We start from the raw sequence: 15,260 nt of genomic DNA, 5'->3' as shown, positions 1-15,260 counted from the left end.
CCCCAGCCCGGGCCGGCCGCGCCCGTCCTGGCCTGCTCGGGGATTGTTCTTGGGCCTTCGCCAGACTCCTCATTTCACTTAACACCGCGCGCCAGGGCTGCCGGGAGCACTCACCTCCTGAATTACGGCTTCCATACCTGCCCGCCCTGCAGTCAGACCATTACTCTCAGATTCATTACTTAGCAGGACGGCCTCTTGGAGTAGAAAGGAACCGTCGCCTTTTATAATTAGTCATTTACATTTTCTTTCCTTGGGGAAGAATCACTCAATTCTAAGACCTGGTTGCTGGCATGGAAGTGATGGGAATGTTGGTGAAAGTAACTGTTTTATCTGGGAGCTTACTTGTCAGAGGAAAGGCCGGCAGCGCGCTGCTGTAGTGACTGGCAAAGGGATGACCAGGCCTGTGTCCGGAGACTGGAGGGACGGGGAGGTGGGGGTGAGCTCGCTGCGGTGAGTTAGCCAGGGAGAGAATAGGCACGGCCCACCCCAGGACCCAGAGCCTGCCAGCCCCTCGAGAGGTTCTGTTCCAAGAGAGAGAGAGGCCCGAGGACCCTCAGAAGGAGCCAGGACCTTGATCCGTTTTCACTCCCTGCCAGGCTCCAAGGACAGAGAACAAAGGGCCGGCCCGCTGCTTGGTGGAGAGGACACCCACGTGGCCCCCACTTGGCTTCTGATGTTCGCATCAGGCGTCTCCACCTGGAAAGGGCAGCAGAGCGGCAGGAGGCGGGTGGAGAGCCGGGCCTGCGCCCCGCCCGTGAGTGGACGGCGAATGGCCCCAGAGTCTGGTCCACGTGAGGCTCTGCTTTCTCCTATCCGGATGCATCAGGCTCGGAGACGTGATCTGAGAGCTATAGTCGAGAAGAGTGAGGACTCCTGGCAGTGTTTTAGAAAGGCTTATTGAATAGACAAGAGTGTGTGGGCTACTGAGCTGCAGCGGGAGATTCATTAAGAATGAATTATTGCGTGCCAATTTAAAAAGGAAGATTAAAAAATAAATTCATCTACAGTAGCATCGAAAACAGTGAAATGCATGTTGTTGCCGGATGGATGGTTCATTCCTTTCGATCACAAAGCAGTGCTGCGCCTTGTCAGTGTATCAGTTTGTTGAAACACCCTGCAGTTGCTGGAAGCCGAGGCTGGTTCTTCTCTTTGTCTCAGGAAAGGAATCTCCTCGAACGCGCGTGCACACATCCTCTGGTGGGTGTCACTTTGTTTCCCCTGGGTCAGTTCCTAGGAGTGAACTCGCTGGGTCGTGGCGTAGAGGTATACTTAGTTTTATGAAAAACATCCAGACCTTTCCCCCGGCTTGGTTACGCTACGTCACACACTCATCAGAAGTAAGGTCTGGCTGCTCCACGCGCTCATCAGCTTTGCGTGTCCCTGCTTTTACTTACGCTGGAGAGCAGTCGTCTGTGTGTGTGTGTATTTATCTATACTGTTGGGCTGCACCCCGCAGTCCTACAAGGCCCCATGTTTCCCCAGCTTCAAGACCAAAGAAAAGCCCAGTCAGTGACAGAGACATCAGTGGTTCAGTGGATGGGGGGCCTTATATGTCTGAAACAAGGTCCTGGAGTGACCTCCGTGGATGATGGGCAGGACGTGGAGGCAGTCTTTGTTCCCAGAGGAAAGGGAGTTTGCCACTAAAGAGGGGATTAGATTGCCTTTTCATGCTGTTCACGGAGCTCTTGTGGCAAGAATACGGTAGTGGTTCGCCATGTCTTCCTCCAGGGGACCGTGTTTTGTCAGAACTGCTAACTATGACCCATCCATCTGGGGTGGCCCTGCACGGCATAGCTCATAGCTTCATTGAGTTAGGCAAGCCCTTCACCAAGATAAGGCTGTGATCAACTTTGGCCACCTGATGCGAAGAGCTGTTGGTGTTCAGTCGCTCAGCTGTGTCTGACTCTTTGCAACCCCATGGACTGCAGCACGCCAGGCACCCCTGTCCTTCACCATCTCCCGGAGCTTGCTCAAACTCATGTCCATCGAGTCAGTGATGCCATCCAGCCATCTTATCCTCTGTCGTCCCCTTCTCCTCCTGCCTTCTGTCTTCCCCAGCGTCAGGGGCTTTTCCAGTGAGTCAGCTCTTTCCATCAGGTGGCCAAAGTATTGGAGCTTCAGCTTCAGTGTCAGTCCTTCCAATGAACACTCAGGACTGATTTCCTTTAGGATGGACTGGTTGGATCTCCTTGCAGTCCAAGGGACTCTCAAGAGCCTTCTCCAACACCACTCATTGGAAAAGACCCTGATGCTGGGAAAGATTGAGGGCAGGAGAAGAGGCAGCAGAGGATGAAATGGTTGGATGGCATCACCGACTCAATGGCCATGAATTTGAGCAAAATCTGGGAGATGGTGAAGGACAAGGGATCCTGGTGTCCTGCAGTCCACGGGGTCACAGAGTTGGACACATTTTAGCGACTAAACAACAGCAAAGTCAGGTCGGCTCATTAGTTACCCGGGAAACCGGCTGAGGGGCAGGCCCCTCACTGTCCCTTTGATAAGAACAGTCACTGGCCGGAGCCTGGGGCGAGTACGTAGGAAGGAAGGTCAGTCAGCAGCGCCAGGTGTGGGTGAAGCAGGCGCTGGTCAGGTAGGGGTGGACAGAGAGGAGAGTGGCCACCTTGACTGGCCTCACTGTACAGCATCTCCATCTCTACATATGGAGAGAGGGGATGGGAATATTCTTCCCAAGACTGTGGCTTGTCAGTTTATTTTTTAACAATGTCTTCTGCTGAGCAGAGAATTTTAATTTTGAGGACTTCTAATTTATTATTATTATTTTTTGTGGTAATGATTTTCTGTGTCCTATGACTAAAACTCCTTTTCCTGCCCCTAGCATGCCAGGATATTCTCCTGTGTTTTTCTTCTAGAAACTATAATTTTATTTAATTTTTTTGGACACTGTAATTTTAGCTTTTACTTTTAGGTCTGTCCTCGAGCTTGACTTAATTTTTCTGTGTGGTGTGAGGAAGGCATCATGGCTCATTTTTTAAATGTAGGTTTCCTAGTTAATAACAGCTCCATTTCTTAAGAGCAGTTTTGTTTTGTTCCCAGAACACACTGCTTTGGCACCTTTTCTGAAAATCAAATGACTGTTTAAGTGTAGGTCCGCTTTTGGACACTCGATCATGTTTCATTGACCTGGTAATGGAGTGTTAATGCCAGTGCACACACTGCCTTAACCTCTGTGGCTTTTCTTGGAGTTGGTAGGGTAAGTCCTTCTAGTGTGTGCTTTTTTTAAAAAAATTGTCTTGAGTATTTTTAGTTCTTTGAATTTTTATGGAGAGTTTTTCATTAGCCATTTCCTACCCAAAAAAGCCTTGGAAAAAGTCTTAGGGCCTGGGATTTTTGAATGGGATTGTATTTTGAATCTCTGTGTTAGTTTTCCCAGAATTAACAGTATTAGCAATGTTGATTTATTCTAGTCTGTAAGCATGGCATATTTTAAAATTTATTTAAATGTGTTTTAACTTATCCTCATAAACATTTTGTACTTTTCAGTGTATGGGCTTTTCTAATTTTTCTTAAATTTATTTCAAGGTAGGTTTTTTTTTTTTTTTTAAATAGTCCTTTAAATAGTATAGCTTTCTTTGTAAATTTCTTAAAATTTTTATTGATGGTTTATACAAATACAGTTGCGTTTTGTAAACTGACAGGTTTCCGGTTCCTGTTGTGTATCAGTTCCTCCGAAGCTTGCTGACTGGAGCATGTCTTTCGTCTCACTCGCGGAGCCTGTGGGTCAGGGTTGCGGTCAGCGTGCACCTCAACCTGCTGTCTGCACCACGCTGCCTGGTGCCCCATGGGATGACTCGCAGGCTGGCCCAGGTTGTTGCCTGGGGCCTGGAATCAGCTGCAGCCTCACTCTTTCACGTGTGTGGTGCCCAGGCCTGGGTGACCCCAGGACTGAGACTGTAGTTGAGCTGCCCACTTGTGGCCTCCCTTCGTGGCTTAACATCCTCACGGCACGGTGGCCTTGGGAAAGTCAAAATTCTGATGTGATGGTTCAAGGCTCCCAGTAAGACTTGCAGAAAGCAAGGTGTAAGTTGCACAAGCCTACCCAGATTCAAAGAGAGGGAAATTGGACTTCATCTCTTGATGCAGGAGTGGCCTGATCACATCATAAAAGAACATTTGGGATAAGAGATACTGTTGTGGCCACTTTTGGAAAATGTAATATACTGCACCTTGCTTCTGGTGATCTTGCTAAATTTACTTATTAGTTCCAGGAGCTTTTTGGTGGATGCCTTAGGATTTTTTAAGGGCACAAGGGCGTCACCTGCAGATAAACAGAATTTTACTTCTTTCTATTAATATGTGTGGCTTTTATTTTCTCTTCTTCCCTTATTGCATTTTCAGGGGCCTCAAAGTACAATGTTGAATGGAAGTGATGAGAGCAGACACTTTTAGATATATATGTAGGATGATTATGCTTTCTTGGTGAGTCTGTGTGTTTATTGTTATGAAATATTCCTCTTTTTCTGGTATTTCTTCTGTCCTGGGTCCAGTTCATCTGATATTAAAATAGCGATCCCATCTTCCTTAGGATTAGTATTTCCTTGGTTTATCGTTTTCCATCTCTTTGCTTTTAATCTGTATTGTCTTATTTAAAGTGCATTTCTTGTGGATAGCTCATAGTTGGATTTTGCTTTCTTGTCCTTTTAATGTGTGTTTAGCTCATGTACATTCATGACATTATTTATATGGCTGGAGTTTAGGCTGCCATTTTGCTATTTATTTTCTATTCATTTCACAGTTTCCTCCCTTTTTCCTACCTTCTTTTGGATGCATTGCATACTTTTTAAGTTATGGAGAACTGTTTACAGACGTATTGAGCAGAAAGTACAGAGTTTGATATACTCTGTTGCCACCTGCACACAGATACACACTTGCTCCTGTTGTTAACGTCTTGCTTTAGTGTGGTGCTTTTGTTATAACTGATGAGCTGCAGTTGGTATATTGCTATTAACTAAAGTTCACGGTTGACATTGGGGTTCCCTCTTTGTGCTGTACATTCTATGGGTTTGGCCAAACGTATAAGGACTTAAGGGGCTTCCCTACTGGCTCAGTCCGTAAAGAATCCACCTATAATGCAGGACACCGCCTGCAATGCAGGAGACCTGAGTTCAATCCCTGGGTCGGGAACATCCCCTGGAGAAGGAAATGGCAACCCACTCCAGCGTTCTTGTCTGAAAAGTCCCATGGACGGAGGAGCCTGGCGGGCTACAGTCCCTGGGGTCGCAAGGAGTTGGACACAACTTAGTGGCTAAACCACCAGCACCAGGACATACGTCCACCATTACGGTATCGTCCAGAGTAGTTCACTGCTCTGAAAACCCCCTGCCCTCCCCTGTTCATCCTTCCCTCTCCCGGAACCCTTGACAGCCAGGGGTCTTCTCGGCATCTCCACGGCTTTGCCGCTTCCGGAATGTCGTTTCCTTGGAACCGCCCCATTCTGGGGTCCCTTTCCCTCAGGGGGCCTCTCTTGCTACTGTCTGTTTTCACTCTAGCTTGTTGGCGGCCTCTCCTCTCCCCGCCCTCCCGTTAGTGGTTGCTCCTTATAGCTCAGGCCTATAACTGACCGGGACTCCCTTCAGATGCTGTTGCACCAGCTACCAGTGCTGGCCGGCCTGTGCCCCAACACAGGCGTTCAGCTTGTCCCCATTTTCTGAGCAGTTAGCAGGGGAGCACCATGCCGCTCTGCCAGGGCTGGGGGGGCCTTCCGCCCTCATCCCGTCCCGTGACCGATGGCCCCCGGGAACCTGTGGAATGGGTGGGCAGAAGGGCTCACACTTTGTGTGGACACCCCCAGTGCCTTATGAAGGAGCCTGCCTGTCTCCATGTAACAGATGAGGAAATAGAAGATCAAAGAAATTAGGCTCGCTGGTGGGAAAACAGTTGGCCGGATAAATTTTTGCAGCACCCTCCTGCCTGAGAAGGGCTTCCGTGGTAGCTCAGTTGGTAAAGAATCTGCCTGCAGTGCAGGAGAGCCAGGTTCGATCCCTGGGTCGGGAACATCCCCTGGAGAAGGGAATGGTGACCCACTCCAGTATCCTTGCCTGGGAAGTCCCGTGGACAGGAGAGCCTGGTGGGCTGAAGTTCATGGAGCTGCAAAGAGTTGGGCACGACTGAGCGACTCGCGCTTCCACCGTCTTTCCCCCCGAGCAGCATGCCATGTGGCTCTGTCCTCCTCCTCCCCTCTGCCCAGAGACCGTGATGAGGACGTGGAGGGTGTGTGTAACCACTGCCTCTCAGCGTGGAGGGACAGCTGATGCGATGGATGACGTGCTCAGGGTTCAGAGTGAGTTCCACTGCCCGCGGTGCCAGCCAGACACGTGAAATGAACAAACTAATAGTAGTAAGTGAGAAGGCCTCCATTCAAGTTCACAAAACCAGCCAGTGCGGCTTGCTGAACATACGCGGTCTGGACAGTCTGGGTTGACTGCGTCTCCAGCAGGGCGCTTTCATCTTCACTGGGCCCAGGGTCTTCAGTCAGGTGACCGACGCCTCGCGTCCTCTCTGGCCTCCTCTGTTAGGCTCACCTCGGCAGCCAGAGTCACCTTTTCCAAGTGCAGAGCTCGTGACTGCGGTGGCTGCCCTTTCTGTGCCGTTCGCGTCATCCTGTAGCTTTGCTGGGGTCTCACTCTTGGCGCCCCACATGGCCTTCCCGCCTTGGGGTGATGATCTCCCATCAAGTGCAGCTTCCTCGGGGCCCCTCCCGCCACCCTGGCCTTTGCTGCCCGCCTGGCGTGAGCCCGCGTCCCCACGGCTGCTGGGCTGCCTGCTCTCTGCATCTTGGCCCTGGCCTCCCATTCTGTGTGTCCCTGGGTCAGGCCCCTGTTCTGTGCTCTGACCTCAGGGCTCCCTGGGTCGTGGTGAGACCGCATGTGCGTCTGCGTGGCCTGCATGATGAACGTTTGCTTGACGACCAGACCGTCATCTCTGAACACAAGTCCCATGTTTGTTTTCCTGCCCGACTGTGTTGGGGACCCAGGACCGCCCCCAGGTTCTGGGAATCCAGCACAGTGGCCGCGACTCCTCCCAGTGCACGTGTGTGGGGTGCGCGGGCCAAGGAAAAAGGCCCAGAGGGGCCCCGGCACACACTGCCAGGAGTCCTGCCCCTGTGGAGTCGCCGAAGATGCTTAACTCCCGAGCCACGAGTTGGCCCGATCTCCCGGGAGCTTGTGAGAAAGGCCACACCCGGGACGTCCCTGGAGGTCCCCTTCCAGGGCAGGGGACACAGGTCGATCCCTGGTTGGGGAAGCAAGACCTCACGTGTCCTGGGGTGACCAAGCCCCTGTGCTGCAAGACCCAGCTCAGCCAAAACCAAAACACAACCAACAAGAAACGCCAAGCCTGGGGCCTGTACTGGGAGCTGTTGCCATAGACCTCTGCTGGCACGGACCAGCAGGAAAGCAGGCATTCAGCATAAAGCACAGTGCTCCGCGGCGGCCAGTGAGCCGTTCTCCCTGGTTCAGGAGAGGTGGGGGCACCCGCAATCCTGGCCCCAGGCACCCCCCGGGGGAGCGCCGACCTTGCACACGGGCCAGTCTCAGGACAGCAGCCTCAGGCCTACTTCTCATGCAGGAGGCCCTCAGGCGGGGGTACCGCACCCAGGGAGGAGCCCCCGTCCACCCTGCACTGGTCTTGAATGGATCGATGCCTTCACTGCGCTCACTGGATCACAGGGGGCCCGAAACAGGGCCTGGTGTCGCGAGGTGTTCAGATGCAGGTCCAGGGTGCGGGAGAGGGGCAGGTTTGGTTTCAGCCTCGGAAGGGCACTTTCCCGCAGAGACTGGCCGGGAAGGGCTGTGGGGTGCGCTGAGGGCCCGTGTCTCTGGTCGGGCACGGCCCCTTGTCACAGAGGGGAGGGGTCTCGGTCCTCCCGCTCAGCCGACAGGAGTGAACCTGCCTGCCCTTGTCCGAGACGTTCCTTCAGAAGGATTTAGTCCGCCTTTGCTCTGAGGAGCCCAGAAGTGCTGTTGGTTATGGCCGAAGTGTGAGGCGAGCCTGGTGTGCGTGCTTTTGAGTTTTTTTCCTGCTGATACGGACTTTACCTTCTGTAAAATCACTTCCCAGAAGGTCGTTGTATTTCTTCAGACCTTCCTTCCCTCCCTCCGAGCAATAAGTTTTCTATATTCTTCTATCATTCTTTAAAGACCCAGAATCAAATCTCAGCTTGCAGAGGTGTGCCTGTTTGCTTTTCATGGAGTGTTATCATATTATTACTGTGACTATTTGTATAAATACATAGTATTCTCACTTGCTTCCTATTTTGCCTGCAGATACTTCCTGTTTCTTAGCAGATAGGTTCTGTGCCGGGTATGTGTGTGTGCGGGCAGGGCGGGGGTGTGGACGGGATGCTGGGGTCGGTGCCCCCTCCTTCAGCCGGAAGAACTCGGGATCTCGTCAGAGGCTGCAGGAGCCTGCTGGGCGCCTTTGGGGCCAGGTGCAACTCCTGGGAGGCTGCTGCGGGCACCTCACGCCTTCCGGCTCAGCCTCCGGCTCTGAAATGTCCTTGGTGTGTCCTTCAGAGGCTTCCTGGCTGCCGAGGGGCACGGTCCTCAGCTTGGACCCCTCAGCTGACCCCCCTGTGCCTGACCTGCGGCGGGTCTTCTCTGCCCCCGCGCCCACCCCCTGCCTAAGTCCAGACACCGAGGCCTCATCTGTCAGTCTTCTCAGGACCTTTCATGATGCAGGCTTTTTTTTGAAGACTCTCAGGTGTTATTCTTTTCTTACTATTTGGATTTTCAAGAGAACTCATCTCCCCTTCCTGGGTTTTGAACAAATTGAGAAATAAAACAAAATAGTGGCAGATGGAGACTGAAGAATAATTTTTATTTCTTCTGAATGAGAAGCTTGAAGTCCTATCTTAGTGTGAGAGCCAAATAAACTGGCGTGCTGAATCTGGGGGTCATTCAGGCTGACCCTCCATGTCGGAGCCGGCCCTGGGCCCGGGCAGGCTCCCTGCGTGCGGCAGAGCCGTGCGGGGGAGCAGCCTTCCCCGGGGGAGCGGCCGGTTTCGAGAGCTGGGCGGAGGGCTGGGCCTGCTGGCGGCCTCGACTCTGGGAGTTGCGGGTGGTCAGTCGCTTTCTTGGGGCCAGTGTTTCTGGGGATGGAGAACGGGCAGGGGAGGCACCGGCCGGACCCCCTCCCCCTGGAAGCCGAGCCCGGGTTTGAGGGCTGCTGGCCCCAGTTCCTTCAGCTGGCTCTTTGCATAACCGTTAGTTTCCCGCTCAGCCAGGGACATGGTGTCCCCGTAGAGCCCACCGCCTCTAGGGACAGGCCAGCCCCCAGCGGAACCCCTGCTTCTCTGAGTATCCTCCTGGGTCCGCGGGGAAGGGGCGTCCGAGCCTGGTCCTGACGGTTTTGGAGCTCGTCAGACCTGAACAGTGATGCAGTAATCTGCAAGGCCTCTACCTGAGGCTGCAAAACCACTCTTAGGTAACTTCTCATCCTTAAATATGTCCAGCCTGACTGCTTCCCCCGGCTCATCGGAAATGCTGCCGTGAGGTGAGATGACAGTGTGGAAGCTTCCAGCTACGCAGCATGTCCCGAATTCAAGTGTGAATCTCCTCTGTCACCCAAGTTCCAGAGAGAAATCAAGTCTTTAAGGGCTAACCCTGGCAAGTTCAAGTCCCAAACCAGAATTCCTCTGCCCGTGAATGTTTAGCTGCATGGCAGCTCGGGCTCCGTGCCGCTGCCTGTCTCTGCCGGAGGGGCGGCCGGGGGTCTCTCTGGATGCGTGCAGGCCTTTTGGAGCCCAGCGCTCCTGTCCACTCAGCGCCGGTCTGTGACAGCCCTCCCTTCCCCAGACTTCAGTGTAGCAAGACCCACCAGCTTGTCACCCCGTCTACAAAGCACATCCTTCCAGGCCCGTGGGGCAGCCGCCCCAGAGTGCTTCCCCCCGCGTGGAGCTGAGCAGAGCGCACGCGGGGCCTCGGTGCCTCCCGCTGGAGTTGCCCTCGTGGAGCCGTGACAGCCTGGGATCCAGGGCCTGTCACTTGAAATCCACGTGGGAGAAACCGCAGCAGGAAGTTAGGTCTGAGTCCGCTCATTTTCCGTTTCTGTGGGGAAAAGATCGTGGTTGCCTTGTAGGCATTTTTAGTTTTGTCTCGTGGTGGCCGCGGCTCCTACTCTAGTCAGGAAAGATGTGTGTGTGTATGTATGTTTGTTCCCGTGTGTGTACACGTGTGTGTGTGTACGAGTGTGTTTGTGCCTGTGTGTGATCACACATGCTTGTGTATGCATGCATGTGTGTGTGTGCCTGTGTATGTGTGTTTGTGCCCATGTGTGTTTACACGTTTGTGTATGCATGTGTGTGCCCGTGTGTGTACACATGCTTGTGTGCCTTCATATGTGTATGAGTGTATGTGTATGTGTGTTTGTGCCCGTTTGTGCATGTGTGTGTGCATGTGTATGAGTGTGTGCCTATGTGTGTACACATGCTTGTGTGTGTGCACGTGCTTGTGTGTCTGCACATGCATGTGTGTGTGCGTGTGTATGAGTGTGTGTGTGTATGACTGTGTGCCCGTGTGTGTGTACACATGCTTGTGTGTGTGTGCGTGTGTATGAGTGTGTGTGTATGAGTGTGCACCTATGTGTGTACACATACCTATGTGTGCGTGTGCATGTGTATGACTGTGTGCCCGTGTGTGTGTACACATGCTTGTGTGTGTGTGCGTGTGTATGAGTGTGCACCTATGTGTGTACACATATCTGTGTGCGTGTGCATGTGTATGACTGTGTGCCCGTGTGTGTGTATACATGCTTGTGTGTGTGTGCATGTGTATGAGTGTGTGTGTATGAATGTGCACCTGTGTGTGTACACATACTTACGTGTGCGTGTGCATGTGTATGACTGTGTGCCCGTGTGTGTGCACACATGCTTGTGTGTGTTCCTGTGTGTGTGTGCGCGTGTGCTTGTGTGCGCACACACATTAAGCCCAGAGTGCTGACTGCTCGGCCTCAGACATCACTGCTGGCGTGAAGGTCGTCCTCTCCTCCTGGCTGTGTCTCCTGGAGCCCTCCCCCCACCCAGATCCCGGGGCAGGTGGTGTGTGGGTGCTGTTCCCACGTCCCCATCCCCTTCCACCCATGTCTCCCCGAGGACAAGCCGTCGTCTCCCAGCACCAGCCCAGCGCATGCCTGCCTGAACCAACAGGACCCACTCACTCATATTCAAGGACCCACAGGCACAGCGCCTTGTGGCTTGAAACCACACGGATTTGTTATTTCACAGTCGTGGAGGTCATGTGCAGTAGTCATGTACGGACGTGAGAGTTGGACCATGAAGAAGGCTGAGCACCGAAGAATTGATGCTTTTGAATTGTGGTGTGGGAGAAAACTCTTGAGAGTCCCTTGGACTGCAAGGAGATGAAACCAGTCAATCCTAAAGGAAATCAGTCCTGAGTATTCATTGGAAAGACTGATGCTGAAGCTGAAGCTCCAATGCTTTGGCCACATAATACGAAGAACTGACTCATTGGAAAAGACCCTGATGCTGGGAGGGATTAAGCGCAGGAGGAGAAGGGGACGACAGAGGATGAGATGGTTGGATGGCGTCACCGACTCAATGAACATGAGTTTGAGCAAGCTCTGGGTGATGGTGAAAGACGGAGGAACCTGGTGTGCTGCAGTCCACGGGGTCACAAAGAGTCAGACACCATTTAGCGCTTGAACAACAACCTCCTGGAGGTTAGAAGGCGGACCTGGCCCTGGGGCGGGGTGGCCGGGTCAAGGTGTGGGCCGGGCCACGTCCTTCCTGGGGCTCCAGGGGAGAGCTGCTCGGCTGGCCTCTGTCCAGCCTGCTTTGCTGGTCTGCTGGCCCCTCCGTCCATCCTCCAGGTGGGGACCGGTATCCTCACTTCTCTGATGCTGACGCTCCTGCCTCCACGTCCGAGGGCCCCGACCGCACCGGGCCCACCTGGGTGACCGGGTGCTTTCCCTGTTCCAGTGGCTTGATTAGCAACCTTCACCAGCACCTTGCTGGGAATCAGGCCCTGGGTATTGGTGGGGTCACTACCCCGCCTCCCGTAATCACCCAGTGCAAGTCTGTCACTGCAGGAGTGCAGTTGAAAGCCTCATCCTGAGAGCGGTCCCTGAGCGTGGGCTGAGGCTCCTGAGGGCTGCTCTGTGGGGTGCCCTGGGGCAGGACGTGGTAGGCGCCACCCTCCTCCCCCGCCGACGTGTGTTCTCTGGTCGTGACAGTGGGGGCACCGGGCCTCCTGTTCCTGAAGCCTTGGCGCCTGCTGGTGACCGTGCCTCCTTGAAGCCTCGGAGCGGTCCCACGGCAGCGTTGCCATTCTCATTATAGATGATGCCGCTGAAGCCCAGAGAGGTGCTGTTCCTTGCCAATGTCACACAGCATCTAAGGCATCGAGCTGGGCTCTCGTTCCAGGTCTGCCCCTGCCCACTGGCTGCGCTGGTTTTCCTGTCTTAGTTTATGAACTTCTTCACCTGAGTGCCTGAGACTGAAGCCCCCTGGTCCCTCCGCGCTCACACCGTGACCGTGTCCTCAGCCCTCGGAGGGCAGGCCTGACGCGGGTAGCGCCAGCAGGTCCCTGGTTCCCATTAGCTCCCCTGCAGTGCTGCGCGCACTCTGCCCTTCTGCTGGCCAGAGCCACTCTCGGCAGACTCTGCCCCTCAGCGAGCTGTCTGTTCCATTTAAATGTGAATCTCTGCCTTTACATATAGAAATGTCCCAGTAAATACTCCCCAGAGTGGATGACATGGGGAAGCTTCAGAGCTCATCTCCCGGCTCAGCCTGCACGCGCGTGGCGTGACGCGGCCTCATGCTGTGTGTGTGGGTCGCTCTGCGAATTCGTTCTCTTGTCAAACCATCCACCTTCGTCCCCACTGCCTGTTCCCCTTTGGAAAGCCAGTTTTTTCCTCCATGCATATGATATTCCCTGTTATTTTCCCCTCAGGACAACTATACATTCGCCCAACCTGGGATTCAGATGAAAGTGAAGATGTTGGAAGAGCTCGTGAGCCGCATTGATGGTAAGCCCGCGTCTGGAGCGCCCCTCTTCTTGGGAGGCGGGGGAGAAGGGGGTGGAAGGCTCACCCGGTTATCCTGGGACCCCCCCCCCACCCCTGCTGTGCCTTCTGCTGGGGCCACCTGGGCGCTGCTGGGGCCGGAGCCATTCCCGTTCCCTTTATGAAGGCGATATAATCAGAGTTCAGCGCTGTCCCTTCACAGGAAGTAATGAGCGCGTCCTCGAAGCAGGCAGCCCTCACTCTTATTAAGGCCGGTGGTTGTCATCATCCAGCGGCAGCCTGGTTGTTTATGGCCGGCCTCTGGCCCAGTGTTCCTGCCTCTGCACGTCATTTTGCTATCAAGGATGCCGGCGTAATTTCTCCACGGAATCCAATTAATTAACGAGTGGGAAAATAACATTTTTAATATTACAGAAAAATCATAGTGTGTGCCCAGCCATTTTCGATTACGTTTTCATGTGTAAGTGGGGGCTTTGAAATACTTTCTACCTTCGTCCTTAAAATAATTCCCCCTGTGATGTGCTGACTGTCACATTGCAATAGCAGGGTTTAATTAAATGAATGTTGAAAGATGATGCTGGCCCATTCCAAGTGTACCCTCCTGAGCATTTGTTAAATTAATGAGCAGAGCGTTAACGGAGTGATACCATGCAGAACCAGGTGTGGGCCTGTGACACCAGGCGGTCGGCGGCGCTGTTCTGGGGAGAGGCAGGCTCTGTCACCCTGAGCCCCACGTGAGCGCGACGGGTGACTTCACCGAATCTGCAGAGATGTTGCACTCCGCTCAAAGCAGAGACCCGCCACCCGCCGGCGTTCCAGGGCCGCATTCCAAGGGTGTGGATGTCCCCTTTGCCCTTGCTGTTCCCTCAGCAGCAGACAGCGTATCCATCCCCATCTTACCAAGAAAGACTCTTTTTTTGGGAAACGATCGAATGACATTATAAAACGGAGTCATACAAATTATCAACTCCATTCTGTCCCTTGATTGAATCTGATTTTCAGCTGTGTCTAATGGTTATTACCTAATTTCCATATTATGAAGTTCTGCACGGTTCTTCCAATAATACTTTATCTGATTCAGTATATTTAGCAGCTTGGCAGCCACCTATTCACAGCACAGTTTTTTTGCTTATGTAACTGCATTTATGTACATTTGTTCTTAACTTCGCGGGGACATCTTTGTCAGATGCTGTTGGGTTTTTTCCTCTGCCATCAGCTTCACACCTCCCCGCACCCCCCCAGCCTCATTTGGATCTTTGAAGTACGACATGCAAGAGCCGTGAATTACACTTGGTGGTTCCTCTGCTGTTTCTCCAAGAAGGTGGATTTTGCATTTCTGTGGGGGTTGGAAACGTGTGGTTAGTGCTCACTTGTTCCAGGGCCGCAGTTCGGGAAATGCTTGAATCGACTTTCTCTGGTGCTGTGGTTCAGAAGCAGCACATCAGAGATTCGCTGGGTGATTGTTTAAAAGAGCACCAATAGCAACCGGAGGAATCCCGGCCAGGCCTGGGCTTTTCAGTAAACCCCATTTTTATTTTGCCGTGGCTTCTGAGGAGGGCGGTTTCATCCTGCGGTGGTTCTGTTTGAATGATTGGTGCTTCACAACAGAGGAGGCCCTGTCTGGTAGCAGGTTAAGCTAGGCAACCTGTCTGTAACTCTTCTTCCAGCCAGACCTGAAAGAACCTCTGTGATGGCCTCAGAAGAAGAATTGCTGGGCCTTTTAGGCAGGAAGTGTCGGCACTGGGAGGGTTTGGGCTCTTTCTCATCAGCAGCCCCTGGGAGAGGCGTCCCAGGCCCCCCTCGCTCACTGTTCTCCTGAAGGACGACTCTGTGGGCTTGGACTGTGCGGGGGGCAGTGTGGATGGTGGGGAGTCGCAGAAGGGACCGGAAGGTCAGGGGAGGGTCGGCGTCACTGTCTCACTTTCTTGCCGTGACGACTGGCTAAAGAATTTCTGGGAAGCACTCTCAGGCAGTTTTGTTTTGAGTCGTGCTTCACTCTACTCTCTGTTACCCCCAAATCTTTAGAAAAGTCTGCTCCATAGACAGAAAGCTGGCATGACTGAGGAAAGAACGTTTTGTCTGTAATGGAGGCCAGGTGGAAGGGTGCTGGGCAGTGGCCTGAGAGACTGCCTGTCGGGTGGTAATCGTCTCGAGAGAGGGAGGCAGGCTAATGAGAAGTGCCAGGGGAGTCACCTCTGATCTTTGAGCAGCAGTTTTAGAACTTCCCACAGAATGAGAGGCGGAGCCTTGAGCCACTTAAT

General features: G+C 53.3%; 1 protein-coding gene across 2 annotated transcripts in view; it reads left to right on the top strand.

Moving 5' to 3' along the window:
• The window catches only part of TBC1D22A (TBC1 domain family member 22A), a 267,796-nt gene that overhangs the window by 171,376 nt on the left and 81,160 nt on the right, over positions 1-15,260 (top strand). For both annotated transcript variants that reach the window (XM_043880662.1, XM_043880661.1), the window contains one exon: positions 12,927-13,002. In XM_043880662.1, coding sequence (XP_043736597.1) covers positions 12,927-13,002 — 76 coding nt within the window. The remainder of the gene's footprint in view (positions 1-12,926; positions 13,003-15,260) is intronic.

Source organism: Cervus elaphus, chromosome 22 (genome assembly GCF_910594005.1).
Source record: "Cervus elaphus chromosome 22, mCerEla1.1, whole genome shotgun sequence".
Taxonomy (NCBI): Eukaryota; Metazoa; Chordata; class Mammalia; order Artiodactyla; family Cervidae; genus Cervus; species Cervus elaphus.
Note: the sequence above shows the minus strand (reverse complement) of the source record. Positions and strands in the feature narration are given on the sequence as shown.